General features: G+C 40.2%; 1 protein-coding gene across 2 annotated transcripts in view; it reads left to right on the plus strand.

The window, feature by feature from the left end:
• SPAG6 (sperm associated antigen 6) overlaps positions 1-21,399 on the plus strand; it is a 73,894-nt gene that overhangs the window by 30,797 nt on the left and 21,698 nt on the right. For both annotated transcript variants that reach the window (XM_060121339.1, XM_060121348.1), the window contains exons 5-8: positions 6,338-6,543; positions 7,431-7,604; positions 9,217-9,369; positions 19,910-20,101. In XM_060121339.1, the coding sequence (XP_059977322.1) occupies positions 6,338-6,543; positions 7,431-7,604; positions 9,217-9,369; positions 19,910-20,101 (725 nt within the window). The remainder of the gene's footprint in view (positions 1-6,337; positions 6,544-7,430; positions 7,605-9,216; positions 9,370-19,909; positions 20,102-21,399) is intronic.

Here is a 21,399-nt window from a genome sequence, read left to right on the forward strand (position 1 = left end):
GACAAATTTCTTCCACTTTAAAAGTGACATTCCTAAAATCATACTGGCGTGTGGTCAGTATATAACCAGTTTTGGCGATTACACCTCCATCTTTGTTTTTACTGTAATTTCACCAAATCATGAAAAATTTGGTTGAATGGGATGATTATATAACATAAGATTGACATCATAAGTGATAGCCAAATCTTAAATGTATTTTTTAACCCGTTTTATTTCACAAAGGTTTTGAAGTGATATAGCTGTGTTTTACAGCCAGATGCAAAACCAGCCTATCTTTTTTTTTTTTTTTTTTTTTTTTTTTTTTTGCAGTACGCGGGCCTCTCACTGCCGCGGCCCCTCCCATCGCGGAGCAGAGGTTCCGGACGCGCAGGCCCAGTGGCCATGGCTCACGGGCCCAGCCGCTCCGCGGCATGTGGGATCTTCCCGGACCGGGGCACGAACCCGCGTCGCCCGCATCGGCAGGCGGACTCTCAACCACTGCGCCACCAGGGTAGACCCCAGCCTATCTTTGAACTAAGAAATAGGGCCACCTAAATGCAAAGAAATGATGATTCATAACTTTATTTATTTATTTATTTATTTATTTATTTATTTTTTGCGGTACGCGGGCCTCTCACTGTTGTGGCCTCTCCCGTTGTGGAGCACAGGCTCCGGACGCGCAGGCTCAGTGGCCATGGCTCACGGGCCCAGCCGCTCCACGGCATGTGGGATCTTCCCAGACCAGGGCACAAACCCGTGTCCCCTGCATCGGCAGGCGGACTCTCAACCACTGCGCCACCAGGGAAGCCCCATAACTTTATTTTTAATGAAAAAATAGAATAGAAATTTTTGTAGGGCTTAAAACCAGTGAGTTAAAAGCAGTGTTTGGAAAACGAAATTAAAAAGCAATAAAGTTAAAAGGAATTAGAGGTTTTTTTTTTTTTTTTGGTTCGCTGGCCTCTCACTGTTGTGGCCTCTCCCGTTGCGGAGCACAGGCTCTGGACGCGCAGGCTCAGCGGCCATGGCTCACGGGCCCAGCCACTCCGCGGCATGTGGGATCTTCCCGGACCGGGGCACGAACCCGTGTCCCCTGCATCGGCAGGCGGACTCTCAACCACTGCGCCACCAGGGAAGCCCCGGAATTAGAGTTTTTGAGGTGTTTGATTTGCCTAATTATTTTTGAGTTAGTATGCTAAATATATATTATATATTTTATATATATAATATATATATAGTTTTTCCTTCCTTTTTTTTCCTTTCGGAGAACCTCTTCATTTTGAGTCCTTTTTATGAGTTCTCATGATGGATCACTTAATTTTGCTCACATTCTTCCCTCTTACATCTCCATTATGAGCAGAAAAATTAGTGGAGTATCATAATATATGTTTAGATTAATCCTTTTTTTGCAGGCCAAGTTTTAGGTTTTCATCAGTTTTCTTGGAATTTACCTCTGAATTTTCTTATGTAATCACTATAGTGGTTCTTCCTTTATGACTCTAGAGTGTGTCTTCAAGAATCAAATGTAGAAAGAATGTCACCTTTCTACATCCAGAAAGTCCCCATAGCTCGTTTTAGAAGGTGTAAGGTTTAAGCCTAGGGTTGTAAAATGATGGACGTGTTTTTAGCCTGCACTATGTTGTCTTACACAGTGTGTTTTTAAGTTTCCAACACTTAAAAACCAGGCAATTTCACATTAAAAATCAGATGTCTGGCTTCTCTTGAAAAATCCAAGCGTCTGACAACGGTTGCCTATATTCCTACGTGGCCGCGCTGGGCTGAAGCTGAGTGGTTGCTGCTCCTTGGAGCTGGTGCATATAGTTTTGCAGTTTACTGTGCTTCCCACTCAGTTATTTTTCTTACACGTGCTGGCTTCACTTATTTTAATTACTTGCTTGGGCCCTGTGTTTACCACTCCTGATCTAAACAAACCACTAACCATAACAATTAAGAGGAGGGGTTAAGGCCATTGTGAGCACTGTTAAAGCAAAATCACTTTTGCCTGACGCACCTAGTTTTATGTGTTACAGCCGTGCCTATTATATGCTGATGGACTTTCCGTTCTGTGCTCTTCCCTTCTGGTCAACATAAAGTCATCCCTAAATATTCCATTCATCCAGCTTTAGATACTAGTAATTTTATGAATGTTGTTGATCTTAAATGTCCTCCCTTTTTTCTGTGTCTCCTTTTGTTTTAAAAATTAAATCTAAAGTTGTACTGAGCTTGTCATGGTCCGATAGAGGTGGCTGCCTCAATTCCTTCACTCAGCAGTGAGGTATTCAGGAGGCCAAAGAGAACTAGCTATTTCTTTACTGAAAACAGCTGACCATCAGATTTGCGGACTGTATACCAGTTGTCTACATGCATGCAATCAATGGCTTTAATTATTATTTATGAATAAGGAAAGTGCTATTGTATAGTTTTATTTCTACTGACAATTTGAAGTCTAAAAAATTGTTAAAAATGAATAAGCCTTAACATTTAAAAAAATGTAATATTTTAACTGTAATAAAGGGATGAATTAAGATGAGGGAAAGTGTGAAAAAGTAAATGGATAATATTTCTAGTATATATTAGTAATTCTTCAAAGAATAATTATGCATTCTTTCCTAATATTTTGTTTCAAGGAGACATATTCCCACCATTTTTAAAAATAAGAAACTTTCTTTCATAGTGAGAAATAAGCTAAAGTGTTTATTTTTCTTTAGAATAGTAATGTTAGTATAGTTAGCCACAGCAATAGCTATATGTGTGGTCAAAGGACATGTTCATATTTCTTTTATTTTTTAAAAACAATCACATTGAAGAAAATTTGTCAAATAGAGAAGAAAATATATCACCAATAGTACCATCAACCCCATCTAAATCTTGTTAGTATGTTAGTATAACATAAAGCCTTCTTTCTCTGATTTTTTTTATTTTTTGTGTAACTACTTCTAATTTTGCTGGTTACCTAACAGTATATGATTATGGCACATGTTCTTGCATAAATAAAAGAAGATGTAGTTTTAAAAAATTTGTTTTTTGAAGATTCATTTAAAATTTAAAATGAGGTTAAGGGAAAAAAATGAGGTTAAGATATTTTCAGGCACTGAAGATAAATTAATTGGCTCTTTTTTTTCCTTGATCAAACCTTTTATGAGCATCTGTACATATCAATCTTTGATTTCCTAAGTTTAATAATTAATTAAACAACCCAGACTCATTTCCAAATTAGAGTTAAAAATGAATTCTTTGAGATTTCTCCTATAGGGAGTAACTTTTAAATGTACCAGATTTTTGTATGTGTTTTGGTTACTACCACTTTTTTTAGAGTAGAAAAGTAGAGAGAAGAAGAAAAGGGGAGCAGGAAGGAGGATGGGAAGCACTGCCTAAAACGGCACCCCATGTGTGTTTCCCCAAACTCTCCATGCACCCAACTCCCAGCTCCACTCTGTGTTGTGGTCTGTTCACGTATTTACCCTGAGCAGAGTCTGCTAGAACAGAACAACGTTTTTACTCTATTCTGCTTCCCCAAGATCTAGCCAAGGTTCTAGCACATAGTAAGCACGTAATGAACACTCAGTGACCAGAAAGGAGAGGAAAATAAGTACATACACCAAGCCTGAGAGAGGACAGAATTGTATCAATATGTTTGGGGCTGTAAGTTACAGAATATCAGCTACAGGTGGCTTAAGCAATGAGGACATTTTTTTATTTCACATGACACAAAGTGAAGAGTCAGGGCAGTTCCAAGGTTGGTTATGCAGCTGAACAGTGTCTTGGAGGACCCAGATGTTTTTCATTTTTGTACTCGGCCATCCTCAGCATATTGGCAATTTCTTCTGTTATAGTTGCAAGATGGCTGTAGGAGTTCCAGATGTCATTTGCAGGCAGATGTGCCCATGTCCAGCAAAGAAGAGGCGGTGTTTCCTCCTGTGTATTTCTGTTTATTACAGAGGAAAACCGCTCAGAGATGCTTCTAGCTGACTTCTGCTCAGGTCCTATTTACCAGGATTGATTCACAAGCCCACGCCCTGACCGACAAAGGCTATGGGGTATACGTCAACAGCGACTGGCACAGAATACCAGAGGAGGCAACGGTAGGAAAGAGGAGAAGGATATACCACAGGAAAAAGAGCAGTGACAGAGGCAGGATGAAATAGCCTGTGGAATGTGTAATATAGTATGGTGTGCATTATTTAGGTCTATTATACTCTTACCTTTATATACACTGTCTTATACCCAATATATGAATGAAAGTGGTAGAACAGTATCATTTATGAATTACAATGTGTGCCACCCAAGAACAGGGCTGGGTTTTGTAGGACCATATAAATTGGAGATGTAAGGTGTATGAAACTGCAAGTACAAAATTGCTAGGCCCCATCCAGGTCCCTGGAAGCTTCATTACCTTCAGGCAAACCTTTCTTTGGTACCCTCCCCAGCCTTCCCCTCATTTAGCATCACTGATCCAGAAAGAATGGAAAACAGCTTTGGATGGGAATGGGTAACAAGTCAGAAGAACTGAGTTTGCTTTATTATTAATATTATAGAGTTCAGGAAAAGGAGGATACGATACTCACTCAAGGAAAGCATAAAATGTATGGGAATTACAAAGATGATAAATTTTTTTAAAAAGAACTTTGTTTTTATTAATAGTTTTATTAACTGTTTATTAATAGTTTATTAACTTTTAAAAAACTTATTTATTTTATTTATTTTTGGCTGCATTGGGTCTTTGTTGCTGTGTGCGGGCTTTCTCTAGTTGTGGAGAGCGGGGGCTACTCTTCGAAGGCTTCGTGTTGCGCGGGCTTCTCATTCTGGTGGCTTCTCTTGTTGTGGAGCACAGGCTCTAGAGCACAGGCTCAGTAGTTGTGGCGCACAGGCTTAGTTGCTCCGCGGCATTTGGGATCTTCCCGGACCAGGGCTCGAACCCGTGTCCCCTGAATTGGCAGGCAGATTCTTAACCACTGTGCCACCAGGGAAGCCCATATTAACTGTTTTTTAAACAGTTGTTTACTGCAGATTCTTTACTCTTAGAAACTGTATAAAAGTGAAAGTACATAAATAGGTGAACTTCCCATTGTATTTCATATTTCACACTTGGGTTTTTTAATTGAAACGTATTTGCTAATCAGTGTAGTGTTAATTTGTAGAAGTGTGTCATCTGCACCCGTGTTGAATGAGTCTGACACATAATAACCTTCCATTAATACTTGTTTAACGAAAGAATGAATGAATCGTTTATGCAAGATCGGGACTTTTAAGATAATTATAATAATTGAAGGAAAACAAGTGTTGGACACTAACCTGTATTTTCTAACATTATTTCCTTTTAGAAAATGTGATATTACCAATCTTTTGAAAAATTAAAGACTGTATTTTCTTTAAAGACTAAAAGATATGCTGAATTGATAGCTTGGCTATTAAGATATAAATTGCCAAGGCGCTATAAATCTGAGAAAATGAGAGCATAATTTGAAAGAAAGAGATTATAGAAATGGGTATATGTGATTCAGCAAGAAAGGCCATGAGTACAATGAGAGTAGAATCTGTAACTATGCACTGTTTTATGCTTCTCAACAGACAGTTTTTACACATATATTATATGGGTCTGCCTGCTTGTCTCCTGTTCTCTATAATTTTAAAATGTGTTATTTTTTATAGCTGTTATTTTTGGGCACACAAGTGAATCAACATGTATATACAAAAGATACTATTTCTGACATGTAAAATGCTTAAGATAAATTTATTTCTTTATCTTACATTAACATTTATATATATTAAAGCCTGTTCAGTTGTAGTTCTCATTTTTGAAAGTGTTTTTATATGTACAATGAAAATACACCTTTTAATATTGTACAAAGTTTTAAAAAAAATCTTTTAAAAGTACAGTAAGATGAAAGGAATTTAAAAATCGACATTATTGGCACAAGATTCATGTTAATGTTTACTCATGTAAATAGCACAAAATACTGCCTAATTAGTGTGGTTGGTAAATTTTTGGTACTTTAATTTTCTCTGTTATTGTAAACCATGCATAAAATGCTTGCCTATTGAGAAGTGCAGAATTGTCAGAGCTTAAACAGCTGACATCTGCTTACTCTCTTAAAAAAAAAAAAGAATAGGAAGCCATTTCAGCTTAATCTACCTCAAATGTGTTCATGTAAATGGAGGTCCATCTATTGACCTGTATTCTTTTCAGCTCAGGATTGGTCCACATGGTTCATGAAACCAGGAAGCCTGATTAGAAATGCAGATGTCGAGACAGTGAAGTACACCGTCCCCTTTTCCCTTTGCTGTATCTGTCAGGGTGAAAAGTGGCTTGTACAAGGGTCAGTCACCCATACTCACTTAATTACTTTTCTTGGACCCACAGAGCTGTCACAAGCTGTGGTGGACGCGGGAGCCATTCCTCTTTTAGTGCTCTGTATCCAAGAGCCAGAAATTGCTTTGAAAAGGGTTGCTGCTTCGGCCCTCAGTGATATTGCAAAGCATTCTCCAGAGTTGGCACAGACAGTGGTGGACGCAGGAGCAATTGCTCACTTAGCCCAGATGATCCTGAACCCTGATGCTAAGTTGAAGGTAGTTAAAAATAAAGAAACAAACAATCCAGGATTCTGATAATCTAAGAAGATGGAAATGTGTGCAGATTAATATTATACATTTTTAAATAATTAGTAAATTATCATGGAAAACAGATATGAAATATTGTGTATTTGGTCCTTTAATATGTGAAAACTGTGCTGTAAGGATTAGACAATAAAGATGTGACTGGGAAAATGTATGTGCAACGCTGAAAACTAGAAGTAGCATCAGAATTAATACTAATAATTAAAGTAAGGAATCACGTAATGATTAAATCTCAGGGTTAGAAGGGACCTAAAGGTTTTCTAGCCCATTGTTATATTTAAGTTTCCTGTAAGAATTGCCATATTTACATTAGTCTTTTCTATAGCTTTCTAAAATCTAATTTTCAGTTGATAGTCACCAATTATACTTTTATATTCTAATAGTTATATTCTGTAAGATTTAAAAATTGTCAATATTAATTAAGCAATGTAAAGTTTTACAAATGATATTGGCAATATCCCAAAATGTTAGTTCTGCTTGATTGTTACTGTACTACATTACTGTGTTTATCGTCAATTAACAATTTAAGTATTGCGTAATTAAGAAATAGTATTCATCCCAGGGTCATATTCTTTGACCAGCCTCAACTGATAAGAGATTTAAATAGTCAATAGTGTGCACTAAGATGTTTAACTTGGATATGAGGGAATTTAAGAAATTGAGTATTGAGGTATAAGAAGACTAGGATGTGAATGCCTCGAGACTCCTAGATTATGTTGGATGTGTGATTGTTTTTTCCTCTTTATAAAGGAATTTGAGTGTGTACGAAGCTGTTTAAATTATGTCTGAACTCCACAGTGGAGTCTATGTAACATTTGGGTTTGGTTTTTGCTCAACAGCGTCAGATCCTTTCAGCTCTCAGTCAGATTGCGAAACATTCTGTGGATCTAGCAGAAATGGTGGTTGAAGCAGAGATTTTTCCAGCTGTACTTACCTGTCTGAAGGACAAAGATGAATACGTGAAGAAAAATGCTTCCACTTTAATTAGAGAGATTGCAAAACATACACCTGAGGTAAAACAAGGAAAAAAAAAAAAAACAGCTTCAAAATACAACAGTATGGGGCTTCCCTGGTGGCGCAGTGGTTGAGTCTGCCTGCCGATGCAAGGGACTCGTGCCCTGGTCTGGGAAGATCCCACATGCCGCGGAGCGGCTGGGCCCGTGAGCCATGGCCGCTGAGCCTGCGCGTCCGGAGCCTGTGCTCCACAACGGGAGAGGCCACAACAGTGAGAGGCCTGCGTACCGAAAAAAAAAAAAAAAAAAAAAAAAAACCCAACAGTATGCAGTTAGTTTTAGTTTTTAAGTAAAACATCAGTTTGTTCACAGGGCTCAGGGACAGTGTCACATGTTGTGAGGGGTTCTCGTCCTCAGCACTGTTGACATTTTGGACCAGGTCATTCTTCGTTGTGAGGGGCCGTCCTGTACACTGTGAGGGGCCGTCCTGTACACTGTAGGGTGGATGTTTAGCAGCATCCCTGGCCTCTGCCCGCTGGATGCCAGTAGCGCCCCTCCCCCAAGTTGTGACGATCAAAAATGTCCTCACATATTACTAAATGTTTCCTAGGGGACAAGAGTGCCCCCACTTGAGAACCACTGGGTTATATCAATGGAGTTAGAGTCTGAAATCTCAGGTTTTAATCATTTTCTGCTTTCCATTTCTAGATTGTAGGGACCGTGGACCTTTGTTGTCCTGTCACTCTAGGTCAGCTGGGCGTAGTGAGAGATGGTGCCCCTCCAGGTTGGGAGAGACCATCAGGCCCCCTGACCTGGCGTAACTGCTCTAACAGCTGCTCTTGCACAGTGGTTCCTGCTCTGAGGTGTGAGGTGGGAAAGGAATAGAGACAAAGCGAACCTGGGTAGATTCTGAAGTTATGTCTTTTTCTGTGCATATTTTCACTAATCAATTTCATTTCACTAAACTTTTAAGTCCTTCTTCTTTTTTTTTTTTAAATTATTTATTTATTGGGATGCACCAGGCCTTAGTGGCAGCACACAGGATCTTCGTTGTGGCGTGGGGGATCTTTAGTTGCGGCACATGGGCTCTAGTTCCCTGACCAGGGATTGAACCCAGGCCCCCTGCATTGGGAGCTCGGGGTCTTAGCCACTGGACCACCAGGGAAGTCCCAAGTCCTCATTCTTTATTTCACCCAACATCTTTATCTGGTTGAGATTGTTCAAGACTGGAGTGCAGTCAGCTAGAGATCATTGCTGGCAAAGGAAGGATAATGGGGCTAGACTATTTCAAGTCTGATCTCACCTTTCAGCATTCAGTGATTAATCCAATTCTTACTCACACCTTGTGATAGGGGGTTTCAGCAGTTAGCTAGTTATGAACTAGCCCTAGACTTAGTGTTTAGGTGAGGAGTTTTGACATCCATTATGATAAGGATAGAGTCGTGCAAGAAAAATTGAGCCACAGAGAGGGTCCTCACAGTGAGCATATTCTGTACATTAGAAATAGCAGGACTGTTACCCTTGTACACTTCTTTGATAAAAATAATAATTTCACTAAATGACATTTCAGATTTTACCAGACGTTTTTTAGGTCCTAAAATTTAAAATTTGGCAATGCTGAAGTAATATTTAAAGATCATCTTACACTTTAGCTCTCCTTCTTTCCTCTTAGCTTTCTCAGCTGATAGTGAACACGGGGGGAGTTGCTGCCGTGATCGATTGCATTGGGTCCTGCAAAGGAAACATAAAGCTGCCGGGCATCATGATGCTTGGCTACGTGGCAGCTCATTCTGAGAACCTGGCAATGGCGGTCATCATTTCCAAGGTTTGTTCTTGCTTCCTTTTCCTCTGGTTATTGCAGTGAGATACTCTAAGACAGAACCACAGATTAATACTATCCCACAGAGTGTAAAATATAGCTGACCAGAGTCAAAGAACTACCAGCTTTCTTCAAGCCTTATTAGTAAGTTTCCCAAAGCAGTGCTTGAAGTAAAGTTTACTTGGCAGGAAGTTTAAAGTTTTACTCAGTGTTTAATATCAATAAAATGTCAACACCTCTGAGTGTTAGTATCACCTGTATCTAAATACCATGTATTTGTATCTTGAAGGATTGGCTTTACAAATATGTAAAGCATACTTTGATTAAAGACAGCTATCATAAATGACATGCCCAGTGGTCATTTTTATTATTCCGTACATTCTCCCCCTTCCTGCCATTTGGGCAGGATATGACAATGGATGGCTCTCTCTCCTTCAGCTTCCATGAGCTAATTTATCTTCTTAGACATGGGCAATTCAGAGCACATGTTGGATAGCATGTTTCTGACATGCTGTTTCCTTGCTCTAGGGATTTGGCCTTATCTCAATTTACGGCTTGGAATTAACCCACCAGATCACGTAGCCCTGGCTCATAGTAGGTGATCAAAAAATATTTGTTGAATGAATAAATATTGATCTCCTGAAGCATGCTTCAAAGGCTGCGTGCTCCCAGTGTCTCCGGCAACCCTCTAGGATGTGGGTTTCCTATCAGCATGGAAAATCTGCTGCTGTATGTTAAACAGAAGTGTGGATTTTTTTTTTTAATCCTTTGCTAATCCTCAGAATAAAAATGAGCCTCAGATCTTTATTTTCTACCTATTCCTTGATAATTCTTTACTTCACTCCCTTTTTATCTCTAGCTATTCCTTTTGTTCTTCTATTACCAAAGACTCTGATAGTGACTAGAGCAGTAGTGCTGCTTTCTGAAGGGTCACCATGGGGATGCGATCAGGATTCTTGATTCTTGGTTCTTTTGTGGATAGTCAGAAAGCCTACTGTAGGAAGGATGAGGAAGGAAGCAGCAATTGCTTTTGCTTCCTGTGTTTCTTCCCCAGACTAACCAGGAGGTGCTCCCTGCCTTTGTTCTGGGGCTGCTTCTGGCCTCTCCCATCTGGTTTGTCTTCCATTTAACTGAAGATCAAGGTGGGGGCACCAGCAGTTTGAGGCAGACCACGCAACACTGCCTCATCCTTTCCCGTTCCGTGTAGTACTCTCAGGACTGAGAACACCTCCAGTCTAAATAATACTTTCTAATGTTCAAAGCACATTCAGCGCTCCTTGTCTCATTTGCCGTTCAAAACAACTGAGGCCAGTAAGTCAGAGTGCTGGGCATGGGGTAAAGGGGGCTGGCTGTCTTCTTTTCCTCCTGCTTCTTCAGTCTTGGTATGTCTCAGAAGTATGGACTTTCTGGAGAGTTACCTCATTCTGAAGATAGAAAGATTCTGACCTTTTTTTTTTTTTTGTATGGGCAGACACATTTTTAGTCATAAGAAGGAAGTCAAAGAAATATGGCAGATCTCTTCTTTAAGAAATTGGTCTTAAAAACCTAATTTAAAGGTGGAGGGAAAAAAAGTATATATGATCATTTGGCCTTTGCTGCGGTAGCATGACCCATGTGATAGTGGCTTTTGTGGTGCTAAATTTTAGGTGATAATTCTTCTAGTCTCAAGTTAGTTAGAAAATTATGCCTATACAGAATGAATTATAATTTGATTTGGTTATTTGACTCTTCCTTGGGTATATAAACTGTGATGCATTTGAGGCCCTTTAGTTAACTCTGTTTTGATTATTTAGATAAAATTGAAGTTTGAAGTGCAAGATATAAGCATATGCCATCTGTGTAACAAAAGTAGTCATCCTCCTTTGACATTCAATCATGTTAAAATGGGCAAAACTATCATTTAAATGTTGACAAAAATTAATGGAAATTTACTATTTCAGAAAAGGTTTTAGTGACTATATTTTACCTAAAATTTACTTCAATAGGATTCTTGCTCATATTATTCATTTGATTTTGGATCTATAGTAGGTATTTTGTTCTCAGATCTGTTATACTTGGTGAAAAGTCAATTTTTAAAAGGATTCTAAATTAACTTTTTTAACAAGGGAAAGCAAAAGGTTTTATTTTTATTTTTTTAACATCTTCATTGGAGTATAATTGCTTTACAGTGGTATGTTTCTGCTTTATAACAAAGTGAATCAGCTATACATATACATGTATCCCCATATCTCCTCCCTCTTGTGTCTCCCTCCCACCCTCCCTATCCCAACCCTCTAGGTGGTCACAAAGCACTGAGCTGATCTCCCTGTGCTATGCGGCTGCTTCCCACTAGCTATTTTACATTTGGTAGTATATGTAAGTCCATGCCAATCTCTCACTTCGTCCCAGCTTACCCTTCCCCCTCCCCATGTCCTCAAGTCCATTCTCTATGTCTGCGTCTTTATTCCTGTCCTGCCCTTAGGTTCATCAGAACCATTTCTTTTTTTTTTTTTAGATTCCATATGTATGTGTTAGCATACAGTATTTGTTTTTCTCTTTCTGACTTGCTTCACTCTGTATGACAAACTCTTGGTCCATCCACCTCACTACAGATAACTCAATTTTGTTTCTTTTTATGGCTGAGTAATATTCCATTGTATATATGTGCCACATCTTCTTTATCCATTCATCTGTTGATGGACACTTAGGTTGCTTCCATGTCCTGGCTGTTGTAAATAGAGCTGCAATGAACATTGTGGTACATGACTCTTTTTTTTTTTTTTTAGTGGTACGCAGGCCTCTCACTGTTGTGGCCTCTCCCATTGCGGAGCACAGGCTCCAGACACGCAGGCTCAGTGGCCATGGCTCACAGGCCTAGCCGCTCCGCAGCATGTGGGATCTTCCCGGACCGGGGCACGAACCTGTGTCCCCTGCACCCCTCAACCACTGTGCCACCAGGGAAGCCCCATGACTCTTTGAATTATGGCTTTCTCAGGGTATATGCCCAGTAGTGGGATTGCTGGGTCATATGGTAATTCTATTTTTAGTTTTTTAAGGAACCTCCACACTGTTCTCCATAGTGGCTGTATCAATTTACATTCCCACCAACAGTGCAGTAGGGTTCCCTTTTCTCCACACCCTCTCCAGCATTTATTGTTTGTACATATTTTGATGATGGCCATTCTGACTGGTGTGAGGTGATACCTCATTGTAGTTTTGATTTGCATTTCTCTAATGATTAGTGATGTTGAGCATCTTTTCATGTGTTTGTTGGCAGTCTGTATATATTCTTTGGAGAAATGTCTATTTAGGTCTTCTGCCCATTTTTGGATTGGGTTGTTTGTTTTTTGATATTGAGCTGCATGAGCTGCTTGTAAATTCTGGAGATTAATCCTTTGTCAGTTGCTTCATTTGCAAATATTTTCTCCCATTCTGAGGGTTGTCTTTTGGTCTTGTTTATGGTTTCCTTTGCTGTGCAAAAGCTTTGAAGTTTCATTAGGTCCCATTTGTTTATTTTTGTTTTCATTTCCATTTCTCTAGGAGGTGAGTCAAAAAGGATCTTGCTGTGATTTATGTCATAGAGTGTTCCGCCTGTGTTTTCCTCTAAGAGTTTTATAGTGTCTGGCCTTATATTTAGGTCTTTAATCCATTTTGAGTTGATTTTTATGTATGGTGTTAGGGAGTGCTCTAATTTCATTCTTTTACATGTAGCTGTCCAGTTTTCCCAGCACCACTTATCGAAGAGGCTGTCTTTTCTCCATTGTATATTCTTGCCTCCTTTATCAAAAATAAGGTGACCATATGTGCATGGGTTTATCTCTTGGCTTTCTATCCTGTTCCATTGATCTATATTTCTGTTTTTGTGCCAGTACCATACTGTCTTGATTACTGTAGCTTTGTAGTTTAGTCAAGTCCAGCAGCCTGATTCCTCCAGCTCCATTTTTCTTTCTCAAGATTGCTTTGGCTATTCGGGGTCTTTTGTGTTTCCATACAAATTGTGAAATTTTTTGTTCTAGTTCTGTGAAAAATGCCATTGATAGTTTGATAGAGATTGCATTGCACCTGTAGATTGCTTTGGGTAGTATAGTCATTTTCACAATGTTGATTCTTCCAATCCAGGAACATGGTTTATCTCTCCATCTGTTTTGTATCATCTTTAATTTCTTTCATCAGTGTCTTATAGTTTTCTGCATACAGGTCTTTTGTCTTCTTAGGTAGGTTTATTCCTAGGTATTTTCTTCTTTTTGTTGCAGTGGTAAATGGGAGTGTTTCCCTAATTTCTTTCAGATTTTTCATCATTAGTGTATAGGAATGCAAGAGAGTTCTGTGCATTAATATTGTATGCTGCTACTTTGCCAAGTTTGCTGATTAGCTCTAGTAGTTTTCTGGTAGAGTCTTTAGGATTCCTATGTATAGTATCATGTCATCTGCAAACAGTGGCAGTTTTACTTCTTTTCCGATTTGTATTCCTTTTATTTCTTTTTCTTCTCTGGTTGCTGTGGGTAAAACTTCCAAAACTGTGTTGAATAATAGTGGTGAGAGTGGGCAACCTTGTCTTGTTACCGATCTTAGTGGAAATGGTTTCAGTTTTTCACCATTGAGAATGATGTTGGTGGTGGGTTTGTCATATATGGCCTTTATTATGTTGAGGTAAGTTCCCTCTGTGCCTACTTTCTGGAGGGTTTTTATTATAAATGGGTGTTGAATTTTGTCGAAAGCTTTTTCTGCATCTATTGAAATGATCATGTGGTTTTTATCCTTCAGTTTGTTAATATGGCATTATCACATTGTTTGATTTGCATATATTGAACAATCCTTGTATTTGATCATGGTGAACGAACGTTTTAATGTGCTGTTGGATTCTGTTTGCTAGTATTTTGTTGGATTTTTGCATCTATGTTCATCAGTGATATTGGCCTGTAGTTTTCTTTGTGACATCTTTGTCTGGTTTTGGTATCAGGGTGATAGTGGCCTCGTAGAATGAGTTTGGGAGTGTTCCTCCCTCTGCTATATTTTGGATGAGTTTGAGAAGGATAGGTGTTAACTCTTCTCAAAGTGTTTGATAGAATTCTCCTGTGAAGCCATCTGGTCCTGGGCTTTCGTTTGTTGGAAGATTTTTAATCACAGTTTCAATTTCAGTGCTTGTGATTGGTCTGTTTATATTTTGTATTTCTTCCTGGTTCAGTCTCGGGAGGTTGTGCTTTTCTAAGAATTTGTCCATTTCTTCCAGGTTGTCCATTTTATTGGCATAGAGTTGCTTGTAGTAATCTCTCATGATCCTTTGTATTTCTGCAGTGTCAGTTGTTACTTCTCCTTTTTCTTTTCTAATTCTATTGATTTGAGTCTCCTCCCTTTTTTTCTTGATGAGTCTGGTTAATGGCTTATCAATTTTGTTTATCTTCTCAAAGAACCAGCTTTTAGTTTTATTGATCTTTGCTATCGTTTCCTTCATTGCTTTTTCATTTATTTCTGCTCTGATCTTTATGATTTCTTTCCTTCTGCTAACTTTGGGGTATTTTTTGTTCTTCTTTCTCTTATTGCTTTAGGTGCAAGGTTAGGTTGTTTATTTGAGACTTTTCTTGTCTCTTGAGGTAGGATTCTATTGCTATAAACTTCCCTCTTAGAACTGCTTTTGCTGCATCCCATAGGTTTTAGGTCATTGTGTTTTCATTGTCATGTGTTTCTAGGTATTTCTTCCTCTTTGATTTCTTCAGTGATCTCTTGGTTATTTAGTAGTGTATTGTTTAGCCTCCATGTGTTTGTCTTTTTTACAGACTTTTTCCTGTAATTGATATCTAGTTTCATAGCATTGTGGTCAGAAGAGATAGTTGATAGAATTTAAATTTTCTTAAATTTACCAAGGCTTGACTTGTGACCCAAGGTACGATCTATCCTGAAGAATGTTCCATGAGCCCTTGAGAAGAAAGTGTATTCTCTTTTTTTGGGATGGAATGTCCTATAAATATTAAGTCCATCTTGTTTAATGTATCATTTAAAGCTTGTGTTTCCTTATTTATTTTCATTTTGGATGATCTGTCCATTGGTGAAAGTGAGGTGTTAAAGTCCCCTACTATGATTGTGTTACTGTCGATTTCCCCGTTTATGGCTGTTAGCATTTGCCGTATGTATTGAGGTGCTCCTATGTTGGGTGCTTAAATATTTACAATTGTTATATCTTCTTCTTGGATTGGTCCTTTGAGCATTATGTAGTGTCCTCCTTTGTCGCTTGTAGTAGTCTTTATTTTAAAGTCTATTTTGTCTGATATGAGAATTGCTACTCCAGCTTTCTTTTCATTTCCATTTGCATGGAATATCTTTTTCCATCCCCTCACTTTCAGTCTGTATGTGTCCCTAGGTCTGAAGTGGGTCTGTTGTAGACAGCATATATATGGGTCTTGTTTTTGTATCCATTCAGGCAGTCTGTGTCTTTTGGTTGGAGCATTTAATCCATTTACATTTCAGGTAATTATTGATATGTATGTTCCTATGACCATTTTCTTAATTGTTTTGGGTTTGTTATTGTAGGTCTTTTCCTTCTCTTGGCTTTCCTGCCTAGAGAAGTTCCTTTAGCCTTTGTTGTAAAGCTGGTTTGGTGGTGCTGAGTTCTCTTAGCTTTTGCTTGTCTGTAAAGATTTTAATTTCTCTGTCGAATCTGAATGCGATCCTTGCTGGGTAGAGTAATCTTGGTTGTAGGTTTTTTCCTTTCATCACTTTAAATATGTCCTGCCACTCCCTTCTGGCTTGTAGAGTTTCTGCTAGAAATCAGCCGTTAACCTTATGGGAGTTCCCTTGTATGTTATTTGTCATTTTTCCTTTGCTGCTTTCAATAATTTTTCTTTGTCTTTAATTTTTGCCAATTTGATTACTATGTGTCTTGGCGTGTTTCTCCTTGGATTTATCCTGTATGGGACTCTCTGTGCTTCCTGGGCTTGATTGACTATTTCCTTTCCCATATTAGGGAAGTTTTCAACTATAATCTCTTCAAATATTTTCTCAGTCCCTTTCTTTTTTTTTTTTTTTTTTTTTTTGCGGTACACAGGCCTCTCACTGTTGTGGCCTCTCCCGTTGCAGAGCACAGGCTCCGGACGCACAGGCTCAGCGGCCATGGCTCACAGGCCGAGCCGCTCCGCGGCATGTGGGATCCTCCCAGACTCGGGCACGAACCCGTGTCCCCTGCATTGGCAGACGCACTCTCAACCACTGCGCCAGCAGGGAAGCCCTCAGTCCCTTTCTTTTTCTCTTCTTCTGGGACCCCTATAATTTAAATATTTGTGCATTTACTTTTGTCCCAGAGGTCTCTGAGACTGTCCTCAATTCTTTTCATTCTTTTTTCTTTATTCTGCTCTGCAGTAGTTATTTCCACTATTTTCTCTTCCAGGTCACTTATCTGTTCTTCTGCCTCAGTTTTTCGGCTATTGATTCCTTCTAGAGAATTTTTAATTTCATTTATTGTGTTGTTCATCATTGTTTGTTTGCTCTTTAGTTCTTCTAGGTCCTTGTTAAATATTTCTTGCATTTTGTCTATTCTATTTCCAAGATTTTGGATCATCTTTACTATCATTATTCTGAATTCTTTTTCAGGTAGATTGCCTATTTCCTCTTCATTTGTTTGGTCTGGTGGGTTTTTACCTTGCTCCTTCATCTGCTGTGTGTTTCTCTGTCTTCTCACTTGGCTTAACTTACTGTGTTTGGGGTCTCCTTTTCACAGCCTGCAGGTTCGTAGTTCCCATTGTTTTTGGTGTCTGCCCCCAGTGGCTGAAGTTGGTTCAGTGGGCTGTGTAGGCTTCCTGGTGGAGGGGACTAGTGGCTGTGCTCTGGTGGATGAGGCTGGATCTTGTCTTTCTGGTGGGCAGGACCATGTCTGGTGGTGTGTTTTGGGGCGTCTGTGACCTTATTATGATTTTAGGTAGGCTCTCTGCTAATGGGTGGGGTTGTGTTCCTGTCTTGCTAGTTGTTTGGCATAGGGTATCCAGCACTGTAGCTTGCTGGTCATTGAGTGGGGCTGGGTCTTATCGTTGAGATGGAGATCTCTGGGAGACCTTTCACCGTTTGATATTATGTGGAGCTGGGAGGTCTCTGGTGGACTGGTGTCCTGAACTCGGCTTTCCCACCTCAGAGGCACAGGCCTGACACCCGGCTGGAGGACCAAGACTCTGTCAGCCACACAGCTCAGAAGAAAAGGGAGAAAAAAAGAAAGAAAGGAAGGAAGGAAGGGAGGGAGGGAGGGAGGGAGAGAATAAAATAAAGTTATTACAATAAAAAATAATTATTAAAAATTAAAAAATTGGGCTTCCCTGGTGGCTCAGTGGTTGAGAGTCCGCCTGCTGATGCAAGGGACACACGTTCATGCCCCGGTCCGGGAGGATCCCACATGCCGCGGAGCGACTAGGCCCGTGAGCCATGGCTGCTGAGCCTGTGCAGCCGGAGCCTATGATCCACAATGGGAGAGGCCACAACAGTGAGCAGCCCGTGTACTGCAAAAAAAATAAAAAAAATAATAAAAATTAAAAAGTAATTTAAAAAAAGAAAGAAGAGAGCAACCAAAGCAAAAAACAAATCCACCAATGATAACAAGCGCTAAAAACTATGCTTAAAAACAAACAAAAACGGACAGACAGAACCCTAGGACAAATGGTAAATACAAACCTATACAAACGAAATCACACAAAGAAGCACACACATACACACTCACAAAAAGAGAAGAAGGAAAAAAAAATATCATTGCTCCCAAAGTCCACCTCCTCAGTTTGGGATGATTCGTTGTCTATTCAGGTATTCCACAGATGCAGGGAACATTAAGTTGACTGTGGAGATTTAATTCGCTGCTCCTGAGGCTGCTGGGAGAGATTTCCCTTTCTCTTCTTTGTTCGCACAGCTCCTGGGGTTCAGCTTTGGATTTGGACCCGCCTCTGCGTGTAGTTTGCCTGAGGGCATCTGTTCTTCGCTCAGACAGGACGGGGTTAAAGGAGCAGCTGATTCGGGGACTCTGGCTCGCTCAGGCAGGGGGGAGGGAGGGGTACAGATGCGGGGTGAGCCTGCGGCGGCAGAGGCCAGCGTGACGTTGCACCAGCCTGAGGCGCGCTGTGCGTTCTCCCAGGGAAGTTGTCCCTGGATCACGGGACCCTGGTGGTGGTGGGCTGCACAGGCTCCCGGGAGGGGAGGTGTGGACAGTGGCCTGTGCTCGCACACAGGCTTCTTGGTGGCGGCAGCAGCAGCCTTAGCATCTCATACCTGTCTCTGGGGTCTGCGCTGGTAGCCGCGGTTCGCCCCCATCTCTGGAGCTCGTTTAGGTGTTGCTCTGAATTCCCTCTCGTCGCGCACCCTGAAACAATGGTCTCTTGCCTCTTCATCAGCTCCAGACTTTTTCCCGGACTCCCGCCCGTCTAGCTGTGGCGCACTAGCCCCTTCAGGCTGCGTTTACGCAGCCAACCCCAGTCCTCTCCCTGCGCTCCGACCTCCGAAGCCCGAGCCTCAGCTCCCAGCCCCGCACGCCCCGGCGGGTGAGCAGACAAGCCTCTCGGGCTGGTGAGTGCTGGTCGGCACCAATCCTCTGTGCAGGAATCTCGCCGCTTTTACCTCCTCACCCCTGTTGCTGTGCTCTCCTCCGCAGCTCCGAAGCTTCCCCCCTCCGCCACCCGCAGTCTCCGCCGGCGAAGGGGCTTCCTAGTGTGTGGAAACCTTTCCTCCTTCACAGCTCCCTCCCACTGGTGCAGGTCCCGTCCCTATTCTTTTGTCTCTGTTTTTCCTTTTTTCTTTTGCCCTACCCAGGTATGTGGGGAGTTTCTTGCCTTTTGGGAAGTCTGATATCTTCTGCCAGCGTTCAGTAGATGTTATGTAGGGGTTATTCCACATGTAGATGCATTTCTGATGTTTTTGTGGGGAGGAAGGTGATCTCCGCATCTTACTCTTCTGCCATCTTGAAGGTCTCCTTCTTCAACCAAAATGCTGCTGCATTGACTTTTTAAAGTCACACAGGCAGATGTCTGGGGTGGTTGGTGATCCGTGATGTTGATAGCAAAGAAAGGATGTGTGTTCTAAGTGGTGACACCGAGGAGTCCAGCTCCCTGATCAGATCTGGAAATCCTTTGCCCCGGGGGCAACCTCGGAGACCGTCCTGCGCCCCCCGCCACTTCCCCGGACTCTGGGGCGCCACCTGCAGCTGAGTCACCAGCCCGGCTGCATCTGGGATGTGTGCGCCGGCCCCAGCCGGCCTCCCCTCAAGCAAAAGGTTTTAAAATCCTACGCATTTTTAATTTGTCACAGGGGAATCTGGTTTTGCCTAAATACTGGTCTGTGGCATCTGTTTTTTGGTTAAATGCCTCTGTTTGGGGAGTAAACGCTAGTGGAGTTATTTAGTTTAGTTGGATTGTTACAGATAATTAAGGTAAATTAGTTCTAGTCATTTTATTGACTTGAAAAATGACAGCCCCTGTGAAGTGCTCATTTATTGAACCGTTTAAGAAAAGGATCAAGACCAAAATGATTCCTTCTAACGTTTGAGAGACAGGGAAGACTCTTTAATCCTGCTCTGGATTCATAACTCTTGCTCTTTTGATCAACGCTGCAGGGTGTGCCCCAGCTGTCAGTCTGCTTGTCAGAAGAGCCAGAAGATCATATTAAGGCTGCTACTGCCTGGGCCTTGGGACAGATTGGGAGGCACACTCCGGAGCATGCCCGGGCTGTCGCGGTCACAAACACTTTGCCCGTCCTGCTTTCTTTGTACATGTCGACCGAAAGTTCTGAGGATCTTCAAATGAAAGTAAGTGCTTAATTCTTGACTGTTTTAATGAGGCTTTGTTAGATTTTGACTCATTCTTTAAAATGTGTAAATTAAAATGTTTTAATTTTCATCATGGACAATATCGCTTTTCTGAGTCAAGAAATAAATTTATCAGAAGAAGTGAGGTGACTCTTTGAAAATGAGTTACCCTTGTCTCTAAAAATCAGTGATATATTTTAATGAAAGTTCTCTGTAGGTACAAAGTTGTTTGTAAAATGAATGTCTGGTTTTTGCCTTCTACATTTCTATTGACTTTTCTTATGAAATAGGTTATTGAATAATAGGATTTTGGAGATGGAATTGGCCAGAGAGTACTTTAGTCCATTTTACATTAAAAAATTGAGTCTAAAGAAATTTAAGCTGCTTTCCCAAGGTATTCCTGAAGCATGAGCTACCTCTCCTAACTCCAAGTCTGCCTGATCTTTTAATTATGTCTTATATTTGTTCCTTAAAGGAAAAATGACTGTAAGATTCACTAAATTAAACATTTTTACATCATGCATTTTAAAAAAAAATTAAGATTTCTAAAAAAAATGTTACTAGCTATTGAAATGATTCATAAAACATGAATATAAAGTAGGATGGGTTTGTAAAATAATTTTAGAATTTCAAAGAAAGAAAAATGCTTCCCAGCATACTGCCTATTAGGAAAACATGTAACTTTTGGAAAGCAGCTTTCAGAATTGACTTGGGTTGAGAGAAGTACACAGAAAAGACAATCAAAATAACAGTAAATTAAATTACTTTTAAATTTTAATTAAAACACTGAAGTAACAAATAGGAAAACACATTTGCTGGAACAACTTTAGGTGCTCTAACAAGGCAGGAAGTCTGCTTGAACTTACAGTTGAGAGACTCTGAAAGCGATGTCGTGAGTCATTTATTTGGTTTATAAATTTTATAAAAGTGAGTTTATGTTGATTTGGTTATGTTTACATGTTTTTTCTCTACAGATTCATTGGGGGAAGTTGATTTCTAAGATTAACTCTTTTCCCGTTTTTATAAGACTTTCTAGATCAAAGCAATGATTTAATAGATTTAGGGCTTTTCCCTTACTTGTCTCCAATGTTGACTCCATTCCTTGGCAATGCTTGGTAGAGAGTAAGATTGACAATGTGCTAAGGTCTTTTCCTGTTTAACAATTGTGTGATTCTTTGACTTTCTGGTGAGAAACCACAACTCCATTTCCAGTTTTGAGTTGTCCAAGTACATCTGATTTACATACATATACTTTTATTTTATTTTATTTTTTTTTAAATGTACTTATTTTATTTTTG

The sequence above is a fragment of the Lagenorhynchus albirostris genome, chromosome 1 (genome assembly GCF_949774975.1).
Source record: "Lagenorhynchus albirostris chromosome 1, mLagAlb1.1, whole genome shotgun sequence".
Lineage (NCBI taxonomy): Eukaryota > Metazoa > Chordata > Mammalia > Artiodactyla > Delphinidae > Lagenorhynchus > Lagenorhynchus albirostris.